At 34.2% G+C, this 26,734-nt stretch overlaps 1 protein-coding gene across 4 annotated transcripts in view; it reads right to left on the bottom strand.

The window, feature by feature from the left end:
* LOC149786011 (E3 ubiquitin-protein ligase rnf213-alpha-like) overlaps positions 1-26,734 on the bottom strand; it is a 353,460-nt gene that overhangs the window by 111,983 nt on the left and 214,743 nt on the right. For all 4 annotated transcript variants that reach the window (XM_089976308.1, XM_089976310.1, XM_089976309.1 and 1 more), the window contains exons 51-58: positions 26,118-26,225; positions 22,669-22,754; positions 20,982-21,170; positions 16,180-16,312; positions 13,418-13,621; positions 11,394-11,530; positions 9,629-9,836; positions 4,463-4,647 (exon numbers count right to left, since the gene is read on the bottom strand). In XM_089976308.1, coding sequence (XP_089832434.1) covers positions 4,463-4,647; positions 9,629-9,836; positions 11,394-11,530; positions 13,418-13,621; positions 16,180-16,312; positions 20,982-21,170; positions 22,669-22,754; positions 26,118-26,225 — 1,250 coding nt within the window. The remainder of the gene's footprint in view (positions 1-4,462; positions 4,648-9,628; positions 9,837-11,393; positions 11,531-13,417; positions 13,622-16,179; positions 16,313-20,981; positions 21,171-22,668; positions 22,755-26,117; positions 26,226-26,734) is intronic.

Below are 26,734 nucleotides of genomic sequence, written 5' to 3'. Positions count from 1 at the left end.
GCTTCCCAGCCCCCGCTTTATGTAAAGACTTCTACTGAAAGTATCCGATGGTCCATGCGACTAAACTCATAAAAGGCATATGCATGTGTATGAGAGAAATGTTCTCACAAATTGCATCAGAATATGTTGAATGGTTTTTGTGTTATAAAGGTAAATAATAAAACTGTCAATGGTCATTACTTTTATCTATCACTGATGAACACAGCTGCAAAACTAGCTAGAAAATAATCTTCAAATGGCACTAAACAAGTTTAAAATATGGTACAAAGAAAATGGCATGGCTGTAAATACAGAAATAAACAAAGGTTTCATTAACAAAAACAGCAAAAAGGGCAAAATTAAAGACAGATGCTTGAACCTTCTCTGTAATAATGACAAAAATGAAAGTGGCTTCCAAGAACAACATTCTTGGTATTCTTGTTGACAGTAGTTTGCTTTGGTCTGGTCATATAAATCTAATTTCAAAGAAAACAAATTACTTTCTTTGACTATTAAGAAAATAAAGTATTTCATTCAACACAGTACTGTGTCACTTTTACAAGAGAAACATTCAGTCTAATTTTGACTATTGTAACATCATATGGGAAAATGTTTCTGATGTTAATATTAAGAAAATATCTGCACTGCAAAGATAAGCCTGTAGAATAATTCTAGATAGGCAACCTGGAAACATTATAGAGACCATGGATAAATTATATACATCCTTCCTTTTTAAGAATGACTTCACCTACAGAATGCCAAAATGAAGTATAAAGTTTCAGTCAAGTCTGCCATAGTTTACTTGAGAAATAATTTTAAATGCTGAGAAACCAGCAAACCCAAATATTGATCAATGACAGCCAAAAAATGTCCTAATCCCAAATCCAAAGAAAGAATTATTTAAAAACAGTTTAAAATACTCTGGGATCATTATACAGAATAATATTCCAAAAGAAATCAAAGAATCTTGCAGCATGTCAGATTTTCATCCTGGGTATATTAAATGGATGAAATTGAAACCTTAATTAACACCACATAGCCTTTGCACCTCATCCAGCTACAATTCTGAATACAAGTATATGTCAGTACATGTTATGCAAGAGTCTCATTTATTTCTACTGCACTTCATGATGTAGTTCCATCAATATCATATACTTGTGAGTTATTTATACTGTACTTCATGATGTAATCCCATCAATGATCATATACTTGTGAGTTATTTAATGTTACTTCATGATCTATTCCCATCAATATCATATACTTGTGAGTTATTTCTACTGTACTTCATGATGTATTCCCATCAATGATCATATACTTGTGAGTTATTTATACTGTACTTCAAGATGTAATCCGATCAATAATCATATAATTGTAGTTGAGTTATTTCTACATTACTTCATGATCTATTCCCATCAATGATCATTATATTCGTGAGTTATTTATACTGTACTTCATGATGTATTCCCACCAATGATTATATACTTAAATGCAAGTTATTTCTACTGTACTTCATGACGTAATCCCAATAATTCCAATAATGATCATATATTTGAGTTATTTCTACCGTACTTCATGATGTATAGTCCCATCAATGATCATATATTTGTATGAGTTATTTTTACTATACTTCATGATCTATTCCCATCAATGATCATATAGTTGTACACGAGTTATTTCTATTGTACAACATGATGCAGTCCCTTCTATGATCATATATTTGTATGTTAGTTATTTCTAAAAGTACTTCGTGATACAATCCCATCAATGATTACTTGTACATCAGTTATTTCTACTGTACTTCATGAGAGAGTCCCATCAATGATCATATAATTGAACTGGAGTTATTTCTGCTGTACATCATGATGTATAGTCCCATCAGTGATCATATATTTGTACACAAGTTATTTCAACTGCACTTCATGACAGTCCCATCAATGATCATAAATTTGTATATGAGTTAAATATATATATGTAGTCATTGAGATGTATTAAATAGTTCGTGAGTTTTGCTTTAGAAATGAAGGTGTGAATGATGTATGGATGGATAGCTATTCCACAGGACAAAAACATAATATTCAAACTTAAGAATTCAGCAAAAGGCATATCTATATTTGCAAAGAAAAACATATTTTAAATTTTGTAGTTTTGCTCTGAAAAGAGAAGTGTGGATAAAAATCTTAAAAACATTGAAAGTGAAGAATATTGAGAGCCACTAGAAGCAAAACAATTCATAGAGAGATCTTAATGGGTTAAGGAGTTTTGGCACAGAAATGAAAGAATGGATAATGAATTGATAAATGAAAAGACAAATGGACTTTTAAAAAAATTAAAAATATTGAAAATGAAGAACAATGAAAGCAAATAAAAGCACACGAGGATCACAATGCTAGAATATCAATATGTACCAAGTTTTATAGAGACATCCTAAATGCTTTTGGTGTTCTGCTCTGTAAATAAAATGTGATGGATGGATCAACAAACAAATGAAAATGTAACAAATACTGAAATTTAAGAATTATGAATAACAAAAGACGCATCTAAATCACAAGTCTAATAAGTGTTCCAATTTCACAGCGGTATCTTAAATTTTTGTGAAGATTTGTCCTGGGAATGAAAATGTGGATAATGGATGGGTGAATTGACAAATAAATGGACCAAATGTAATAAAATAATGAAACTGAAGAAATGTGAATAGCAAAAGGCACATCGAAGTCACTTGTCTAACAAGTGTAGCTAGTGTCAAAGTCAGCTATTGAATGGTTATAGAGTTCTATTTCAGAAACAAAGTATGAAAAATAGTTGAATGGAAATAGATGAAAACATAAATATTCAAAGTAAAGAAAAGTTAATAGCACAAAGCACATCTGCTGAAATAGTCTAATATATGTATCAAATTTCATAGAAATATCTGAAAAAGTTTTGGAATTTTCTCCCAGAAAAATCAGTCTGGATAATGATGGAAAGAGCTTAAGAAATAAACTTCAAACAAATGCAAACCATAGCTAGTTTTTCTACTTTTGTGATGTGGGTGTAGCATTTATTTAAGAGTTTAACGTTGTTTTTTCTGAGTTTATCATGGTATAAACTGTCAGATTCTGAGTCAAAACAGCAAATATGGCCCAAAGGGCATTATTTAAGCCGTGTGAGTCAGCAACTGACAGTTTATATCAACATAAACTCAGAAAAAACGTTAAACTCTTATAATTGAAATTTCAATCATTCGTTATGATATTTTGTTTGCATCATTAAAAAACAAATCTTAATTGAGCGTAGTAATACATGTTTGGGGTTTTCTGTTATGTAACTATTTATAGCACTTGGGATTTTCCTGCTTGATCATAATAAGGTCATCATAATACCAGTCCTTCAACCAATGGAGGCCAAATTAATTCAATTATTTTTTTTAAAAATTGTTATTATGTTCTTTTCCTTTAATGCTTACTTCGTGTCTGCCTTCACTGGCAGTGTTTATCTTATGCTGTACACATGATATCTATTTATAGAAGTGGGTATTCTTAGAAAAGTAGTTCTTCTTACAGTTCATACAGAAATAAATGCAATTCATTTTGATCACGTGGTAACATTCTGACCAATGGAAATGTTACTTTATTTTACCAGCTACTGGCATTGCAATTACAAGATATATCCTCTCACCAAGTTTCATAATTCCATATATATATATGTGTGTGTGTGTGTGTGTGTGTGTCTACTTTCCCCTGGGAATAGGTTCATATGTAACCCACTCCAAACTGATACCTACAATAAAGGAAGAAAAAATGGTTGAGATGCAGTGAGCTGTATATATGTAGATACTTTTTTTCTGTGCAGATGCCATGCCAACATTAATGCCAGGAGAAGGATAACAGACATACTCTTTTACTTCAAAGAGTTAAGCTAAAAATGTTGCTCAGGATATGAAATAAACCTGATACCTCACAAACTTTTTACCTTTCATTTTGTAAAACTTGAGTTATATCTACACTTTTGGTTTTCAAGTGAAGAATGACTTCAGTTTTGTTTTCCTGAATTGGTTCCCAGTAACAGATCATAAATATGCTTTATATGGAAAGAATACTATGAACGAATATCTTTCAGTTTGGATGGTATCATAAAGTACATGGTTAGGAGTTAAAAATATGAGTTCTGAAACGATGGATGAATAACAATATCACATTGTTACATATTTTATCTAACAAAGGGCTAAGTATATGACATCAAACTACCATAACAAAAGAAATAAAATTTACAATATTAATTTAAACAAAACAGTTAAAACTTGAAAAATATTTGCTATAAAACCTGTCTTCAGAGAACACAGCTATGAGACCACTGTCTTGAGAGACCATGTTCTCGATGAACAGATTTTTAGCAATTATACAATGTTAAGACATGTCATGAAGGACCATTATTTTTTTTATAGAAGTGGTGGTCTTTCAATACAAAATCTGCTGTATATGAAAATGAAGTGCCATTCTATACATACAACTCCTCTGGAACATCAGGATGACTCATCCTATCCATTTCCAAGGCAACATTTCCTGATGCTGGACTAGAAATTGCCCTCTCCATCAATGTTGCTATGGATACTCCCATCATGCCCTGTATGGTGGGCATGTCACTGCTTTGTGCCCTTAGGTCATCAATGTGCACTGAATGCCACAGGCCACACTGAAATAATGACAACAGTCACTGTATTAAAGGAGATACAGTTGTATAAAACCTAAGAATAACATTTAAGAGGATTGGAAACTCCCTACCTAGCCCACCAGATATCATGTTTAAGAGGATTGGAAACTCCCTACCTAGCCCACCAGATATCACGTTTCCTACTATTATGAAAAACGATATTCCCTGTACATGGTGTAAGATCATAAATTCGATTTATTGAGTGGGCCAGAGAAGTTAATTCATGGTACAAACCACTCTGGTCATATATTTCATCATTAAAACAAGAAATTGAGGTATCATTTGATTGGCAAAAGATAAGTAAGTACATCAGTGTAATTTGTTTTGACATAGGAAAACAATTTTAAAAATGAGGTACAAGTCAAATTTTGAACTGGGGTAGAAAATCTGTCACTAAATTCTGTCAGATATAAATAATATCAATCCTGGAAGTGAATGTAATCTCAAAATTAATACTGAACATGCAGGTGTCAGGGCCAAGGGGAAAAATATAAAAACTTAAAATCACTGTAACACAAAAAGTAGGTCATTTTCACCTACTTTTACTCAAGGTGAGTATTCCTTAAGGTGGATATTCCCAAATTAGTGTTTTATCTGTTGACCAGAAGAAATATTAAATCTTTCCTGTTTATCTAGTTACAACACATCTACCACCTAAACTGAAGCTAAAAATCCTGTACCTACCCCATACCCACCCTGTCACAGACACCAAAAGGTTCATAGTCTGCCTTCTAAATATACTGTAACATGTTTCTGCCACGATACTATTTCATATTAATGAAATAATGTATGTACAATTTTCTTTTCATATCACACTGGACCTGAACATCTGCAATCCTTTGCCTTCATTACTTATTCCACTCAACTGACATCAGTATCGCTGTTAACACTGTGCCAATTCCACTCAACTGACATCAGTATCACTGTTAACACTGTGCCAATTCCACTCAACTGACATCAGTATCACTGTTAACACTGTGCCAATTCCACTCAACTCACAGCACCATCACTAATAACACTGTGCCAATTCCACTCAACTCACAGCACCATCACTAATAACACTGTGCCAATTCCACTCAACTGACATCAGTATCACTGTCAACACTGTGCCAATTCCACTCAACTGACATCAGCATCACTGTTAACACTGCCAATTCCACTCAACTGACATCAGTATTGCTGTTAACACTGTGCCAAGTCCACTCAACTGACATCAGTATCGCTGTTAACACTGTGCCAATTCCACTCAACTGACATCAGTATCACTGTTAACACTGCCAATTCCACTCAACTGACATCAGTATTGCTGTTAACACTGTGCCAAGTCCACTCAACTGACATCAGTATCGCTGTTAACACTGTGCCAATTCCACTCAACTGACATCAGTATCGCTGTTAACACTGTGCCAATTCCACTCAACTGACATCAGTATCACTGTTAACACTGTGCCAATTCCACTCAACTGACATCAGTATCACTGTTAACACTGTGCCAATTCCACTCAACTGACATCAGTATCACCGTTAACACTGTGCCAATTCCACTCAACTGACATCAGTATCGCTGTTAACACTGTGCCAATTCCACTCAACTGACATCAGTATCGCTGTTAACACTGTGCCAATTCCACTCAACTGACATCAGTATCACTGTTAACACTGTGCCAATTCCACTCAACTCACAGCACCATCACTAATAACACTGTGCCAATTCCACTCAACTGACATCAGTATCACTGTTAACACTGTGCCAATTCCACTCAACTGACATCAGTATCACTGTTAACACTGTGCCAATTCCACTCAACTCACAGCACCATCACTAATAACACTGTGCCAATTCCACTCAACTCACAGCACCATCACTAATAACACTGTGGCAATTCCACTCAAATGACATCAGTATCACTGTTAACACTGTGCCAATTCCACTCAACTGACATCAGTATCACTGTTAACACTGTGCCAATTCCACTCAACTCACAGCACCATCACTAATAACACTGTACCAATTCCACTCAACTGACATCAGTATCACTGTTAACACTGTGCCAATTCCACTCAACTCACAGCACCATCACTAATAACACTGTGGCAATTCCACTCAACTGACATCAGTATCACTGTTAACACTGTGCCAATTCCACTCAACTGACATCAGTATCACTGTTAACACTGTGCCAATTCCACTCAACTCACAGCACCATCACTAATAACACTGTGCCAATTCCACTCAACTCACAGCACCATCACTAATAACACTGTGGCAATTCCACTCAAATGACATCAGTATCACTGTTAACACTGTGCCAATTCCACTCAACTGACATCAGTATCACTGTTAACACTCTGCCAATTCCACTCAACTGACATCAGTATCGCTGTTAACACTGTGCCAATTCCACTCAACTGACATCAGTATCACTGTTAACACTGTGCCAATTCCACTCAACTCACAGCACCATCACTAATAACACTGTGCCAATTCCACTCAACTGACATCAGTATCACTGTTAACACTGTGCCAATTCCACTGAACTCACAGCACCATCACTAATAACACTGTGGCAATTCCACTCAAATGACATCAGTATCACTGTTAACACTGTGCCAATTCCACTCAACTGACATCAGTATCACTGTTAACACTCTGCCAATTCCACTCAACTGACAGCACCATCACTAATAACACTGTACCAATTCCACTCAACTGACATCAGTATCACTGTTAACACTGTGCCAATTCCACTCAACTGACATCAGTATCGCTGTTAACACTGTGCCAATTCCACTCAACTGACATCAGTATCGCTGTTAACACTGTGCCAATTCCACTCAACTCACAGCACCATCACTAATAACACTGTGCCAATTCCACTCAACTGACATCAGTATCACTGTTAACACTGTGCCAATTCCACTCAACTGACATCAGTATCACTGTTAACACTGTGCCAATTCCACTCAACTCACAGCACCATCACTAATAACACTGTGCCAATTCCACTCAACTCACAGCACCATCACTAATAACACTGTGGCAATTCCACTCAAATGACATCAGTATCACTGTTAACACTGTGCCAATTCCACTCAACTGACATCAGTATCACTGTTAACACTCTGCCAATTCCACTCAACTGACATCAGTATCGCTGTTAACACTGTGCCAATTCCACTCAACTCACAGCACCATCACTAATAACACTGTGCCAATTCCACTCAACTCACAGCACCATCACTAATAACACTGTGCCAATTCCACTCAACTGACATCAGTATCACTGTTAACACTGTGCCAATTCCACTCAACTGACATCAGTATCACTGTTAACACTGTGCCAATTCCACTCAACTCACAGCACCATCACTAATAACACTGTGCCAATTCCACTCAACTCACAGCACCATCACTAATAACACTGTGGCAATTCCACTCAAATGACATCAGTATCACTGTTAACACTCTGCCAATTCCACTCAACTGACATCAGTATCACTGTTAACACTGTGCCAATTCCACTCAACTGACATCAGTATCACTGTTAACACTCTGCCAATTCCACTCAACTGACATCAGTATCGCTGTTAACACTGTGCCAATTCCACTCAACTCACAGCACCATCACTAATAACACTGTGCCAATTCCACTCAACTCACAGCACCATCACTAATAACACTGTGCCAATTCCACTCAACTGACATCAGTATCACTGTTAACACTGTGCCAATTCCACTCAACTCACAGCACCATCACTAATAACACTGTGCCAATTCCACTCAACTCACAGCACCATCACTAATAACACTGTGGCAATTCCACTCAAATGACATCAGTATCACTGTTAACACTGTGCCAATTCCACTCAACTGACATCAGTATCACTGTTAACACTCTGCCAATTCCACTCAACTGACATCAGTATCGCTGTTAACACTGTGCCAATTCCACTCAACTGACATCAGTATCACTGTTAACACTGTGCCAATTCCACTCAACTCACAGCACCATCACTAATAACACTGTACCAATTCCACTCAACTGACATCAGTATCACTGTTAACACTGTGCCAATTCCACTCAACTGACATCAGTATCGCTGTTAACACTGTGCCAATTCCACTCAACTGACATCAGTATCGCTGTTAACACTGTGCCAATTCCACTCAACTGACATCAGTATCACTGTTAACACTGTGCCAATTCCACTCAACTCACAGCACCATCACTAATAACACTGTGCCAATTCCACTCAACTGACATCAGTATCACTGTTAACACTGTGCCAATTCCACTCAACTGACATCAGTATCACTGTTAACACTGTGCCAATTCCACTCAACTCACAGCACCATCACTAATAACACTGTGCCAATTCCACTCAACTCACAGCACCATCACTAATAACACTGTGGCAATTCCACTCAAATGACATCAGTATCACTGTTAACACTGTGCCAATTCCACTCAACTGACATCAGTATCGCTGTTAACACTCTGCCAATTCCACTCAACTGACATCAGTATCGCTGTTAACACTGTGCCAATTCCACTCAACTGACATCAGTATCACTGTTAACACTGTGCCAATTCCACTCAACTCACAGCACCATCACTAATAACACTGTACCAATTCCACTCAACTGACATCAGTATCACTGTTAACACTGTGCCAATTCCACTCAACTGACATCAGCATCACTGTTAACACTGTGCCAATTCCACTCAACTGACATCAGTATCACTGTTAACACTGTGCCAATTCCACTCAACTGACATCAGTATAACTGTTAACACTGTGCCAGTTCCACTCAACTCACAGCACCATCACTAATAACACTGTGCTGATTCCACTAAACTGTTATCAATATCACTATTCCTTATAAGTTTGGGGATAAAGTGTGAGACAAAAATCACACCTGCAAACATTGGTAACTACAAAAATGATTACTGACACTTACTTGGAATCCACTAAAGCATCCCCCTGCAATCCTGGGCAGTTGTATAATGAAGACAACATGACAGGGAGCTCTCCTTCTGTCCTTCATCTGTTGGTGTTCATCCAGGATACAGTATCTGGCACAGGCCACCAGACTGGCATTTGTGTCACCCGAGTCACACTGAACTACAAGTAGCAATTCCTCCTCAAGGTTAGACTCCAAGAAAGATCTGGATAAGAAGAAAACAGAAATTACCTGTAATGACAGACTCCTCCCCTATAAAGACCCTAAAACTTCAATTCTGAAAAATCTGCATTTCACTTGCATTTTATTTGTGCTTTAATTGTGTTTGTCTTGTATTTCATTAGTATTCTATTTTCATTCACATTTCAGATGAAATCTCACCTTTTATTTAAGATCTCATAATTCCATTGTGATTTGTTTTTTATTTCAATATTTCATTTTTGTTCATTTGGACTGCATTTACTAAAGTCAGAACTTTCTTTTTCAATTTATTACCAGAGAATCTTTCTTGTAAAATATCTTATAAATTAAACAATTTACAAAATTAAAAAGACGGCAATGAATTTAAAATAAGTTAAAATATAACTGCAACTCCAATAAATGTAAATTGGGTTTATATTTGTCTGCATATCTAAGTTCATATTCCATTTCAATCCAATAAAATTTGTAAATTTGTATAGATACATCTACCGATGATGCATCATCATATAAACAAAAGTTGCAACAGGAATTTCATGGCCTGAGTTGAGAAAAGTTGCCTTTCTGTGTAAAGAATAATGAATCGGATTCAAGATTTTCATTAAATTTGATGGCAACCACCAAGAACAAACAAATTGATTTTTAAATCCATGAATGAAATGCTTTCATGTTTTGTTTAATTTTCATTTATTATTCTTCAGTTTGCATCAATGTTCACTGAAACCTCATAGTGTTTTCATGATTTCAATTTTTGTTCATTCTGCATTTCAATTTTATTTCAATGATAAAATTACCCATACCAGGCTCTGTAATTGATTTTATTGTATAAATAATCATAACCTTAAATTCTATATTTAATCTGCAAAACCTGGAGTGAATGCGGCTTACTGTCACATGTACAGTGACTTGCACTGTGTAACACAACATACATTATCTTCTGATACAATGCAGTCAGACCATGAAGTTCTTAATTGTACCAATTAAAATCTGTAATTTGTTTGGATTTTATCTGCATCTGGAACACAGCTGGAATTCCTTTCATTTACATTCCATCTGCATTTCACTTACATTTCAGATATTATCTCTTCAATTATTTCGTTTATGGCATTTTGAAGTTATCATTTCCATTCATCGCTTCATTTAAACTCACTTGGGATGAAATGGAAATGCATTTTCTGAAATTAGGTTTCCTGTCTTAAAGTATTATGGGAGAGAACTACTGCTTTTGTATCTTTATTAAAATTGCTTCAATAAATAGCAAATGCATAAAATACAGATAAACAGCACTGAATTTACTATTAAAAAAACTAAAATAAAACTGCATTACACATACAAATATAGTTGTCGAGTATTTCTCATCAGATTGTATTCCTTATTTCATTTTGTTCCAATAAATACTGTAAAGATACACTACTGGTGATGTCATCACATCAGTGGCAGTTATTTATGTCTCAAGAAGAATATGTAATGGCTTGTAAGGGGTAAACAAATTGTTATTCGAGCAAAGATACCGACAATCCTTCTGGGTGAAACAAAATCTAATAGAAATAAATAATATTGCTACCTTATCTTCCTACTAAACTGTTGTTCTGTGTCAAAGGACTGGAGGGCTTCAAGTGACAGTCTATTCACTGATATTCCTGTTGCCATGGAAATGTCTTCTTTATCTGATGGTGACAGCAGCTTGGAATGTGTTGTCACCTTTAATACATAGAGACACAACAAAATTACACTAGACTTCCTTTTAGTCAAGCCAGGAACACTAAAAGAATGGGAAGCAATTTGTTCATATAAATATACCCACCCCTGCTACATCTACCAATACTTCATGATGGAGATGGTTCTGTAGAACTAATGTTATTATGTGGAAAGCAATTTTTTTCTTTCCATTATAGTGACTTTACTCCAACTTCATGCTGTCCACAAAGATCAGTAACTGCTGATGATGGAGAATACAAACTATTTTGTGGAAACCATGTTTCTTCTTTGACTCAGGGCTGTTCCATTAAAATATAAATGGGACCCAGGGAACACACTTTTACAGTGGGGTACTCACCCACAGATGCAATTTAGAATTGTCTTGTCATTTTAATATGAATGCTGTGAAATCAAAGTACCTGGCATATAATTTTTAAAAATATGCCTTCCCTGGGTACCATGTATGTTTAAATGGGACAGCCCTCACAGTGACCATGACCTTAACCTTTGCTTTTGAGCATAAGACCCTAAAACTGTTAGGGTACTCCTTACCCCAAGCACAAGCAATCAACAAAGTTTAGAAACCATAGATACTGGATAACTCAAGTTTTTGTGCAGAAGGACAGACAGATGGACAACATCAACATAGTATTTTCCATTTTAAGGTAGGCATATAAAAAGATATTAATCTAATAAGAAAGCACAATTAAAATGATTTGTTAAATTGCATATCTTATGATGATGCCAATAATATGTGTAAAGTTTCACATCTATCCACTAAAAACTGCAAGAGTACATCCATTCACCAAATTCTGTCACACAATGCACCATACTGTTATGTCAAAATGGGCAATAACTATCAAAAATGTCATAAACTGTATTAAGCTACAAGAAAAAATAGATAATAACTCTAACCAAAATGGCAATAGCAATGTGATTTGTCAATATGATTATCTTCAGGTGATGATAATATTATTTATGAAGTTTCATGGTGATCCAACAAAAGATAAGGAACAATCTGCACTAAGGAGATTGATTCATACACTTTTACAAGAGAAAAAGGACAATAACCACAAAAAAATAAAAAAATTGCAGGAACAAAGTGATTTGCCAATATGCACACCTTCATGTCATGAGTATAAATATGTACCTTTCCTGGCAATCCATCAAAAACTGTAGAACTAGTTAAGCTAACAAGTGCCAGACAGAATTTTGGACAGACAGACAGACATGTGAATTACTTTATACCTCCAAGTCTTCCCTAAAGGCAGTCATACAAACACTTTTAACATTGAGGTTACTCTAGCCAAGTCTTCCCTAAAGGCAGTCATACAAACACTTTTAACATTGAGGTTACTCTAGCCAAGTCTTCCCTAAAGGCAGTCATACAAACACTTTTAACATTGAGGTTACTCTAGGGATGGACAGATTTACAGGCACCCACACAGATGTTGAAGTGATCACTATGTCGAGATTCCATCAAGGCAGAATACATTTTTTTTTTAACAGAGATCCCCTTTTGTTGTTCTCACCTTTTAGTTACCTAATTAAACTAGTGAAACATCTAAGTTAATTTAGGGCTTGAAATGACACCACCAACTGAAGTACCAATGTACAGACATGCAAAAGAATGCCAAAGTGACCACCATGTAAAGGTTTATTTCTTCCTGTAAAAAAGCCATTTAATTTTACAATTTGCTAAATTAAAGAAAACACTGGAAGTAAAGTATGTAACTCGTGTCTGATTCACACTATATTAATAATAGTCTATTTTCATGATACTGATGCATAGTTCATGTGCTCAATTCATTTGTTTATTTACATGCAAAAAAACAATAAAAAAAATATCAAATCTGAATAAAGACAGGTAGGGTTAAGCATAATACACACCTGAGCAAAACAGTCTCTTTTCTTCGTTTTGGCTAAGAAAACTTTCTGCTGTAAATATTCTGCTAGATTGTTATGTGTCTGCTCCTCCCAATATATCCGCCTGAGGGCTTCGACCTCCTCACGAGGCAGATGACATTTTTCTAGTCTGACCACAGCCTCTGGAGTGGCACTCCAAAGCAGCAGTTTCTTGGACTCCTCTAAAATCTATACAAAATATTATTAACAAATAATCATTATACTCCATATTACTGTCAAGTGTTATGAGGACATTATGAGGCCCATGTGGGTCTGAGATTGCTCACCTGGGTGACAGTTGCCTAAAAGCTTAATGCAGGGTTTTTCTAATTATTTTGCAATTGCAACCAAATTGGATGGCAGATTGGAATCATTTTTCGAATTTTTGAGGCCCTCTTCCATAACACTTTCTTTCAAATCTTGTCCAAGTGTGTTACCAGTCTTCTTTTATTTAAAAAAAAGTAATATAAAGTTTTTTTTAATGTTGTATAGCAATGGTTGTTATAACTGTACAGACCTCAAAGAGCTACACCCAATACAATTCACTTTGCATAACCGAGGAACATGTGATGAGAAACTAAAGTTGAAAGATGGGAAATCAGGGTCCATAACTCCTCTAAATGATGTTATGGGATGCTGGAAATCTCAATCCTGCTAGGTGTCATTAATAAGAAGATGCGCATCAAAATTTGACTGAAAGTCATTAACCCTTGGTAAAGTAATGCTGCTTAAAGCAAACTTGGAAGGACAGGAAATCTGAGGTCATAACACCTATAAATGTTATCTTGGAATGCGGGGAATCAAATTCATTCAAGCTCTTTAATATAAAGCTGCATGCCAAATTTCTTTGAAATCCAACATATTTCAAAAAGCAGGGGGCATAACTCATGTAAATGAAGTTGTGGAATGCTGGAATCAAACTCATCCAAGGTATTTAAAGGTGCATGTAAATCGCTGAATTCAACACACATGGGTAAAGCTCTACTACAGAAACCAATCTCAGAAGGACAAGCAAAGATAGTTCATAACTCCAGTAAACAAAATTTTGGAATGCAGGAAGTAAAAATCATCCAAGATTTCATCAATATAAAACTGCATGTCAAATTTGCTTTAAATCGATAAAGTTATGCCGCGGAAATCGCAGTTAGGAGGCCTAGCAGTCAAGGGCCATAACTCCTCTAAATGATGCCAATGAAGGCTGAAAACTCAACTCATCTGAAGTCTCATCAATACAAAGTTGCATACAGAATTTGATCCAACAATTCCCAGTTAACTAAGCTTGCAGAAACCAAACAGCTGATAAATGGACAGAGGGACATATTACTATAAGGCTTGGCAAACTTTGTTGAGTGGGTCCATTATTAGTTCACAGCCTACACCTCTTACTGGAATTTAGTATTTTTTAATTTTTGTTATAAAAGCGATTTTTTAAAGTTTGTTCTAAAAGCAATTTTAACAGTACAGTAAAACTTTCTTGAGTTTTCCAAACCAGACAGTATTTAGACAAAAACATTTGACTATTTCACAGAGGCAACCAATAAATTGAGGTTTGACTAGTACAAGAATGACCTCAGCTGATAAAAAAGCCATCATTCTGCAAAACAAGCCACTGCTTGTGAAATGCTGGAGCATAAAACTTTTTAAATAGCAAAGTATCAAAGGAATTCAAAAATCAATCACTCACAGATGTATATGGTAGCATTTATTTTCTTGTACTACTCTGTGGTGAACATCTATTTCCAAGTAAGGGCTATTACATAGAAAAATACAGGAAACTGTACCATTATTGTCCATAAATACAGGAAACTGTACCATTACTGTCCATAAATATGGGAAAATGTACCATTATTGTCTATAAATACGGGGGAAAAGCACCTTAATTGTCAATAAAATAATAGCTATATGAGAATTTAAAATCCATCAATTATGCATGGCTTCAATATATTCTTATCAAATAAACAAAGAAGTGGGTATGCTGACAATACAGTTATTAAAATTAAATTGAATTACTGGAAACAAAGCATTTGCAGCCAAACTATGATGAGCCATAAATGACCAAAGATTTCTGAAGGATTTGAATACTTTTTGCTGGCTTTATCAACACTGTGGAAGAATTTGTGTTATTTTATAAGAGACAGAAGTCCCAACCACATGATTTTATGCCCAGTCTCTCCCAGAGGTCACATCATTATTTTACACCTAGATAAAAATGATGTCATATCAATGATGACACAACTGAATGACCTGTCCATTAAGCATTGATTTTATCAAAGTGGTTTACCATAATAGCTAAAAGAAGAGCTAGTTTAGGGAAATCTCACTGTACAATTGTCATTCAGAAATTTAATTAAAATCTGTAAAGCCCACAAAATTGTTTCATATGAACTTAATGTCACAGCAAGTTGGTTACATGTAGAAAACCTGCACGACTTTGTGACTGCTGCTTTAAACATTGCACAACAATATGAAGGAGGTAATTAAAAAGCAAAATTTTTTGCAAAAATATATTTTACCCACACTCACCTCTTGATATTCCCCACAATGAACAGACTAAAATTCAAAGGCTACAAACACTCTTCTGAGTCCTAAGTTTTTTTTTCAAGATCTTTAGCCCTATTGTTAATTGTACAATAACCTAAGTTGTGTAACACTGCATACACATGCAGATATTATTTGCATACAACCATACATATAAGGACAGGATAATTTTTGTTTATATTTTCTTTAAAAGGTGCAGACATAATTACCTTGTTTTTGGAAGGTTTTGTTTCCTTCTTATGCAGATCCTCCCAAAGAAATAGGATTATGGCTGAGTAGGTATCAGCATGGTAACCAATGAACACCTCTCCAACTGACCTTTGTCTTCGACCTCTACCATATCTGCAAAACAATCCTTTCATCTGATTATCTCAATGAATTACTGGTGATTTTATTACAGCACAATATTCAGAATACTCTTCCATAGAAGACACTGCATAATGGACATATATTTATCAGTTAGACTAACCTTCCATTGAAGACACTGTATAATGGACATATATTTATCAGTTAGACTAATCTTCCATAGAAGACACTGCATAATGGACATATATTTATCAGTTAGACTAATCTTCCATTGAAGACACTGTATAATGGACATATATTTATCAGTTAGACTAATCTTTCATTGAAGACACTGTATAATGGACATATAAGTATCAGTTAGACTAACCTTCCATTGAAGACACTTTAAAAAACCATACATTTATGAGTTTAAAATCATTGAAGAGAAAAGAAATTAGCCCTTATCATACTAGATGTAAAATTTAACATGGACATTAGACACTGATTTCTGTCTTAAATCTATATGTTCCTGTATTTACTAGACAATGCATTTTAAAGAGTAATACTTGCAGAATTCTCAGATAAATTTTATATTTCATGGTATGTTTGCTTGAAACATATGGAAGTTTCTTGAAATACACAGACAAAAAGCATGTTTCTTCATACCATTTAATATAGATGAAAACAACAGACTAATCTTGGAGAAAATAAACAAAACATTATCCCTGTATAATTTAAACTGATTCTAAGATGCTGCTTTGGAAAACAATTGCACACAAAAAACAATGAACATACAAAGGGCATCTGTTAATATAGTCCATTTATTCTGTACATGAATATCCATAACATACAGTTGAGATTGTTTGAATAAAATGCATGTCCTAATATTGGAAAGCAATGCCATCATCAAAAGTTATACTATTTGACAATACAATAAAGTAAATCATTATCGGAAAAACATGCTTCAGTCTGAATGACCAAGCTGGCAGTAAATCATTAAATGGCTAATAGTTTGGTTGAATTCTTCTAATCACCATTGTTCACAAAATACACAAAAGGAAATGGTAGCTAACATTTTATTTCTTTAGATATATAAAATGATATACATCTTATATACAACTTAGGAACATATTGGCATCAACTATGAGGCATGCTGTCACTAAATTAGATGCATCTGACTAGCTTTTAAAAATTCAACAAAAATAGAACGAACAGATTAAGGAAAATACAGTAGAGTATGGTTCAGCTGGCTAAAGAACTGCACCAGTACAACTAGCTATGGAGTTGCATACACCAACAAGGAACAACTATGAAGTTGTGAAAGGGGCATTAACTCAGAGCTTGCAACTAGCTAAGGAGCTGCACTTCAGAAAGTGGACTGCTCCAGCTTAATAAGCATACTTGCCATATTCCCAGATAACTCTGGGGGTGTTCAAGGCTCAATAAGTGTGTTTTTAGGTCCCAAGTGGGGGTGGGGGTGGTCAGTTCAGTGCACGAGATCCAAAAGAAGCCATGTTGTCCAATTGAGAATAAGCTTTTCATATATGCCTATAAAACACGATTGGAAATTCAAATCTAAATAAAAGGAAATACTTGTCTCTTTTCTTCAAAGCATCTCAGATACTTAAAAGAAATAGTTGGCAGAATTAACATTGTCAAATATCATCAACATACACTAACACTCACTTAATCACAGCCATATTGACATTAAATAAAAACTTACATCAAATTTCTGTCTTTAAAATCCATTGGATGGCAAAATATACTGTCTTAATTAGATGCAGTCTAAGCTACACACAGTAGTTAAACAGGGGGTTTGAAGTAATATAAGTGTAATTTTTGTTCATCATCGCACTCACTAGATGGTACTGGTTTTCAAACTTCACTGATGAATTCTCTAGGTGAATTCTGGTCAGAACTGAGTTGTTCTTGACAAATATAACATTAGCTATGTCAGAGTTGTATCTGATGCAGTTTGTCCATTTCATTGGGGGGATGGGGGGATTGGGGAGGGGACAAAATATTTTCAAGTTTAATGTGGACTTTACAGGTAATACAGCAGTTATATATAAACACCTCTGTCCAGTTTGGGTGATTCGGTTTTATGAACACGTATCAACTGTGCAAAACGTGAGGGTTAGATTACTATTGTCCTTCAAACAACCATTTCATGGCTAAAAACTCATCCTGAAAAGCATGTGTCAATTAATAGTATTTTAACAACTTGAACACTATTCCAGCAACTCAATCAATCATGAATTGTGTTTCATATATGGAGTAAAATCAGACTTCAAAGAAATGCTGCTGTTCACAAATTTGCCAATAAACTTTAATAATGATGGCTTAAACATTCTCATTCAAGGCAATGATGTGTAATATCATTCTCATTCAAGGCAGTGATGTGTAATAACATTCTCATTAAAGGCAGTAATGTGTAATAACATTCTCATTCAAGACAATGATGTGTAATAACATTCTCATTCAAGGCAATGATGTGTAATAATATTCTCATTCAAGGCAGTGATGTGTAATAACATTCTCATTCAAGGCAATGATGTGTAATAACATTCTCATTCAAGGCAGTGATGTGTAATAACATTCACATTCAAGTCAATGATGTGTAATAACATTCTCATTCAAGGCAGTGATGTGTAATAATATTCTCATTCAAGGCAGTGATGTATAATAACATTCTCATTCAAGGCAGTGATTTGTAATAATATTCTCATTAAAGGCAGTAATGTGTAATAATATTCTCATTCAAGGCAGTGATGTGTAATAATATTCTCATTCAAGGCAGTGATGTGTAATAATATTCTCATTCAAGGCATGATTTGTAATAACATTCTCATTCAAGGCAGTGATGTGTAATAATATTCTCATTCAAGGCAGTGATGTGTAATAATATTCTCATTCAAGGCAGTAATGTGTAATAATATTCTCATTCAAGGCAGTGATGTATAATAACATTCTCATTCAAGGCAGTGATGTGTAATAATATTCTCATTCAAGGCAGTGATGTATAATAACATTCTCATTCAAGGCAGTGATTTGTAATAACTTATGTTCTTCTACATGCATCTAGCATCTCTCTGATTTATCTACAACTTAAAATAAAATTGGATTGTTACACTTCGTGAATTTTATCTATGCAAATTTGCACAATTGACTTCCCCACAACAGTCTTCACAGGACTTAACACATCAAATTTAGCTATTGTCAGCCAGGTAAGTAACACATGAAATAGTGGTTGTTTATACCATATTTTGTTGCCTTTTTATTGTTGCATAAGTTGCCCAAAGATAGTTTTACATGACCTGTAAGCCGGACTGTTTACAGTTTATACTTGCTACATGTTATGGGTATATAATGAAGCTTTCACCCCAACAGATTAATGAACTGAAAATTGTGTTTTCTGAAACATGACTGAGTCAGGGATTGGGAGTAAACATGTTTTCATTTGGTGTGACATGTCATGTTATGGCATGTATGACATAGGAGCTGTAGAGGTACATGTATTATTGGTGGCAAGATGATGAAGTAACATGAAATGAAAACAGCAAAATAAAGTGTAATTGATGCTGTCAGATATGAAACTGCATGGAGTACTCCCAATATAAATCAGTAAATGACCAAATAGTGTGGCAGAATTCTTCTAATCATCATTGACAAATATGCATGCATCTGAATTCTTACATTTAATTTCTTCAAGACAGTATGCATTATTTGATAAAAATTGAACAAATCTCACTACATGAAATCATTTCTTTAAAATCTGTAAAAGTTCCAAAAAAGGTCTGACTTTAATGTAGTTTATGTAGACATAATATGATATTGTTGTTGTGTTATCAACTGTGATATTCTCATTTGTAAAAAAGTATTAAATTTTTTTTAAATATGAGAAAATAAAATGTCTCACTTCCATCTACTTACCTATTTATTCATTAGAGTCATAGAAAAAGAAATCTTTTCAAATCTTTGCCTTGGGTGGATAATGAATCTGTGATCCTTGGATTACAAGACCAATGCTGTACCAACAGGGCTACCATGTCTCCCCTAACTAGTCTGAATATATGGTTTTTACAATATTTCTCAACTCAGATTACTTGATGATCAAGGTTATTTCTCCTCAGTGGAAATCAATGAGGCAAGCAAATTTAGTGAAGTTTTCTCACTGCCCTCTGTGGTTAGGTCAACAGAAGTATATGAAAGTATACAATTATAACAAATATTGTTGGAACTTTGTTGACAAATTTGTAGAATTACTGGGCAAGCATTTAAAGTAACTGAGTATAATTAATCTGTCTTCAAGATCATTATTGCAAAAACACAGAAAATGAGAAGATATAACCTTGAAAATGCCATACATCCTCTAGACAAGATATACCACAAGTTTCATCCATTTATTTAAACAGTTCTTAAATTACAAAGCAGAAGGAACAATGTTACTGAAACCTTAAAAACAATACCTATGACCTTGCCCTTGAAGATAACATTCCCCCTAATATGGTACATGACACACCTTCCAATTTGCTGATGTATAACAATTTTCATCAATTTATAGAGGTGGTACAGAAGAGACCATTGGATGGAAAACAATATATGGCCCTACACAAAGGAATATGGCTGGGTGCATACAAATAAGAAGAAAAACCAGAGGTTGGCAAGATGCAAATGGTGGTAATTGATGGGAGTTGACTATTATGGAAATTTTAATTGTTCTTACTTCACAGAGAGCTGGCTCGAAGATGTGTCAGTGGAAAAAGCATCTGCCCATTTCTCCAGCCTTTTGGCAAGTTCACCTTGCTCTTGTGTCAACATTGTGTTGACTGTCAGAAAATGCTTCTCCAGACGGTTGATTAATGGAATTGGAAATTTCTGGTAAACAACATCCTTCTCTGCAACAACAATCAACCTGTGAAAAAAAAGTGAAGTCATATTTATCAAAACCCCAATTATTTAAATACTGGAATAATATTTTACTATTTAATTATAAACATCTTCCAGTGACAAATGCTAGAACTTGCAAACCATGACTAGCCAGTATTTTAACATATGCAGTTGATTACTGGAATCATTACTCTGATTTTGTCATTTTTTTGACTTTTTATTTCTTATTACTTCAGGGATAAAAACAATCATGGCTAAAATACTTCTGATATTTTCAGCTCATTTCTATGTATAAAAATTGACAGACCTTATTTTGCTGAGTCTAACCAATTATAACCTTCCTGCACATATTTTGTGCTAACGGCTTCCTCAATCTTTACATTCATATCCACTTAAACCTTTTGTATAAACACGTGAAACAGTGTGTAATGCCTGGGACTTTTGGTGTTGGTGTCTTGGTGTTTAGCCTTAGAGTAACAATCATCAGATGGAAAATATAAACCTAAGTGCAGTCTAGATATCAATATATCCACAGTTATTGTGTTTTGATACAGTTAGCCTCAAATTAATGAAACTGCAAAGGAATTTTATTACAAAATGAAACATTTTACAGTTAACTCCAATACTGTTTTTTCCTCTGAAAATTATTTTTTCTGAAATAATTAAAATTTTTAAATAATAAACAAAAAATATTTCTAAAACTAATTACCTTGCCAATAATGAACACGAGTACTATGAACAGTACATTATACACCCACCCCATATTTAATAGTCCTCTATTTAGATAACAAAAACGTTTCTGCACAAACCATTTTCTCTTCCAGTCAGTGATACTGGTCTAGGACATTTCAACTAAAAACAAATAGGCTTCTTCCTTACCCAAAGTGCCAGCCATCCAACCAAAGTTTTGTAACTGCAGACGGTGGACAACTGAAGTTATGGTGTGGAAATTAAATCAGTAATATACAGATGAATGGATGGATGGATGGACTGACAACATTGTACCATAAAATACATTCCACCTTGTAAGAATCAGCTGAGCAAGATGTTGTTTATTTACAATGTACTGATCACCACTGTTAATTGATTTTAAACAACTTTCCAAATAATCAACACACCAAAAACAATAAATGCATATATGCCCTGCACATGTGTCATCATAAGCTTTATTCTGATTATTTTTTTGTTTGTTTGCTTTTAGGAATATTATAAAAAATGACAATCTGCAATAAACTGATATGCTGTCAACACTGATAAATAGAAAATCCTAAAAGCTGACTAAGTATAAAATTTTAAAGATAAGTGAAAGAAGACTTAAATTTTAAAAGGGCATACAAGCTAAATTCAAGCTTGATATTTTAAGTACAATTTTGAAAACTAAAATCTGAATACTACTGAAAATGAATCAGAATTTTCCTACAAAAATTAGACATTTAAATAAATTGGTAAAAAAATTATGTAGTTTTGAAGGTTCCAGTTACTTGCAAAATTATATGAAAGATCTTCAACCAAAAGCAAATTACCTGAAGTTTTTGTGTACTCTGCATTTGACCCTGTGTGTTCCAAGACCAAGATCAACATATCTGTCTCCACCAAAATACACATAGTACTGAAACCAGAAAAAAACTTATAATTAATTTAATGATGAATGAAAAATCATTAAAAATATCAGTATTTAAATAAAGGCTAGTTTTTGTAAACCAACTTTCCTAACTTTTAAAGATTTTGTATACTGAATTTTAGGTGTAAAAAACAAAACAAAAAAAACCACAGTAAAATCACAAACAATGATGACCCTTTGGACACAACTAAGCCTTGGTTCTTGCGAGATATACTAGCACATAATTTAAAGCACATTTGCTGAAAGGACCTTTTTTTCTCTCACAACATGTAAACTTTAAAAAAATACCAAATATGGAATCAAGGAATCACATACAGAATCAGGCCTATATTGTGCATGGAACGGGAAACTAAAATAGTTTCACAAAAGTAATGAAAAAGACAGGAAATATGTTATTAGTAACTATTAACAGAATAATTATTTCTGTGTCATTATGTACAAGATGTTTTTCTGTCCCACTGACTGAAATATAGCATGCACATGTATTATGCATACTAGGAAGCTGAGAATGCCAATGCTTCATTTATAACAAATACTCTACATCCAAATGTACATGTATCTAGTGAGACTAGTGGCTCTAATAAGTTAGCAGACAATTACTGTACATGCAAAGTTAAAAGATATTCAGGTTCTTGATGATAAAGTTCCATGAAATATAATCCAAAACTTTGATGAAGATTTGGAGTGTGGACTGACTTATTTATGGATGTAATCCCTAAAAATGCACCACTCAAAGTGCATTGAATTAAGTGTGAAATTCAACCTAATTGGCTTACAACTGAAACAGATGCCATGAAAACAAGATACCAAATTTAAGGCTACAAGAAACTATGAGCAACATAAAGTTGGAGAAATAAAATATCTAGCATGATTAAAACAGCTATAAAAAAACGTTATCAATCAATGTTTCAAAACAAAATGAGCAGCTCAAATTCTATTTAGAAAGTTTCAATGAACTCTTTGGGGCAACCCACAAATATCAGACCAATAAAATTCACTCATGACACCACTGATATTGCAAATGTTTTCAATTTTTTTCATCAACATTACCACAAAAGTAAAGGAACCAGTGATAGAAAACAATTTTAACGAACTGAAAAAGCTCTGCACCAGCAATATTCCTAGGCATATTTCTCTATCCCAGCAGTATCAAAGAACTTTATTCAAAAATGTTTTATACCACTTGAAACCAAACAACTACAGTACTTGTTCAGATTGGTCCACAACTCATAAACACATCTGCCTCAGCTACTGCAGAAAGCATAAAATTCATAATCAATTTAAGTATTGTAACCTCATCTGTCCACAAAATATAGAAAACTGAAAAAGGAACACCTATAACGCAGATAACTACCAACCAGTTTTGATATTACCAAATTTGTCAAAACTGACTGAAAAACATGTCCACAACTCATTCATGTCATATATAACGAAACACTCATGGTTACACACTAACCAATCAGGCTTTAGACAGAATTGTTCACCTGAAAAAGTGCCATAATATCCCTAACCAATAAATAGCTTCAAGCACCTGATCAAGTTAGAATGATAGAAACTATACTTATTGATTTCACAAAAGCTTATGATGTTATGGATCACAAAATACTTTTGAAAATTTATCAATGTGATGACAGCACAACTAAACGGTTCACTTCATACTTAAATGAGAGAACACAAGATAATTATATAAATAATGTTCTGTTTGAACGTGAAATAATTAGATGTGGAGTACCACAAGGCTCACTTCTAAGTCCATTGCTATTTAAATTATTTATTAATGACCTACCACTTTTACTGGGGGGCTCAATTTCACTGACAGATCTTCATGCAAGTGACACAACATTATCACACTTCCAAAACGCATAGCATGATTTGGAAATTTCTTTACAGGCTGCCCGCAACAAAACAGAGAGAACTGGTGCACAAGCCAATAGCATGGTAATTTACTGGTAAAACTAAAATATTACTTAACTGAACACAGCAACAACAAAAAAATCTTGATGGCAATAAATTATGTCTAAAGGATACAAATTGGTGTTTTTGTAGATAATAACCCGTCATGGACTGAACATATCAAATATATCAGTAAAAAAAAAGTAATTCAAGTTTATGGCTTCTCATAGGATAAGACATTTTCTGCCAGTAAGGCAAAGGAAAATATTTTATTATAGTTACAGATAACCCTTTTAAGATTACTGAAATACTGTATGGTGTAATTTAAATAATACAAAAAATAGCACATCTTCAAAAAGAAGCATTCAGACTAAAATCAGACAAAATAAAAAATGGGAAACCTTAGCTGAAAAATTAAAACTACTACGTATTAAAGAGTGATTCTTCTGTAGAAAAGCCAAGATAATGTACAAGGTAGCCACTAACAGTGCTCCTGTATATTTACTAGGCTAAATGGTAAAACTCCCCACCTGAGATCCATGTCTACCAAACAATGTAAAATTGCCAAACCAAACAAGGAATTATTCAAAGGACGTTTTCAATACTCAGGAACTTTCCTCTGTAATAGTAGTCCAGTAGAGATTAGAAATGACCATCCTGTTTCAATTTTCCAAACTCAAGAGATGTAGTCAATACAAGAATGAAAACTGTATTTGTATTCATAAATGCCTCATTAGGCATACTACTCATCTATTTGTCACTAACTGACTCTTCCAGGCCTGGGTTGGACTTTTCAGCCATCTCCACCCCCCACCCCAGTGAATCGATGACATTAAATGGTCCTCATTGACACTGATGGATGAACATCATCAACACTAATTGTATATTGTATGTACACTGACTATGTGGTTACATATGCATGAACGAGTGTCCATATTTGAAAGGAAATTAGCTGATAATAGTGTTCTATATGTAAATTACTATGTATATGTCTGCATATGTGTGTGCAAGTATATGTTTGTATATAAATAAGTTCCTTGGTATGAGGATCTGAAAGTAGATTAGTTCTTCAGCTATTATTATTATTATTATTATACTGATTTTAAGCTGTTAAAGGGAAAATAGGCTAAAATTATAACAAATTTTATGTCGATGACACTGTCATATTTATAAAATGAAATGTAGAATCAGCATCATCCTGTTGGTCAAAGTGTGTGCACAATGTCTGAAACTGCACCGTTTGACATATTTTTAGAAAATGGTACACCTGGTGATTCATGGCAGTGGTGAAAAGGGTGGGTAATGAATGAGAGAGACATATGTAGAGATTGTGCTGCCTTTCTTAAGATTTCTGGTTTATTGAATTCTGTATGCCATACCGATATTCATCAATGTATTCCCTTGAGAAAATATGGGAAATGTTTAAAAACAGATAATCAATTCATTATGTACACTCACCTGGTTGAGAGCATCATAAAGGCTCTCATACAAATTTTCCAGATTCAGCAACACTACCGTGTTACCTGTCTCCATACACACCTTAATGCGGTTGATGTTTCTACACACCTGTAATGGATAAAAGAACTGTACTGAAACTCATTTTCAGCACCCCAGTATCAACAATATATTTACAAAAATCAGTTGGTTTTCCAAGCATAAATCTTTTTTCTCTTCTGTAGAATAATATATGTATGAAATACTGATCAAATTATACTTTGTGGTGCTCTGATGGGTCCCTATTGTGTAGGCAACATGGGACATATTTACCATATTTTATGTATTTTTTCGTACCCTTCAATTTTTCATACACAATCAAGTTATAAAAATAATAATTATTTAAACATATAATTTTTCGTACATATCTCTTTGTATTTTTTGAAAAAATCCATTAAATTATTGGACATAAAATTTCTAATAAGTTTTACATTTGCAAAAAGACAGAAAATACTGTATTGCCATTTTGTTTTTACAAACATTAATAATTAATTGTTGGCGAGAAGATACAAAGACTGATGTATAAACAAGGGTGCCAGCAGCATTGGTCAAGGTGAGGGTCACATGACACCCCTATGAAA

This window comes from Sinohyriopsis cumingii, chromosome 12 (assembly GCF_028554795.1).
Source record: "Sinohyriopsis cumingii isolate HCF-2022 chromosome 12, ASM2855479v2, whole genome shotgun sequence".
Taxonomy (NCBI): Eukaryota; Metazoa; Mollusca; class Bivalvia; order Unionida; family Unionidae; genus Sinohyriopsis; species Sinohyriopsis cumingii.
Note: the sequence above shows the minus strand (reverse complement) of the source record. Positions and strands in the feature narration are given on the sequence as shown.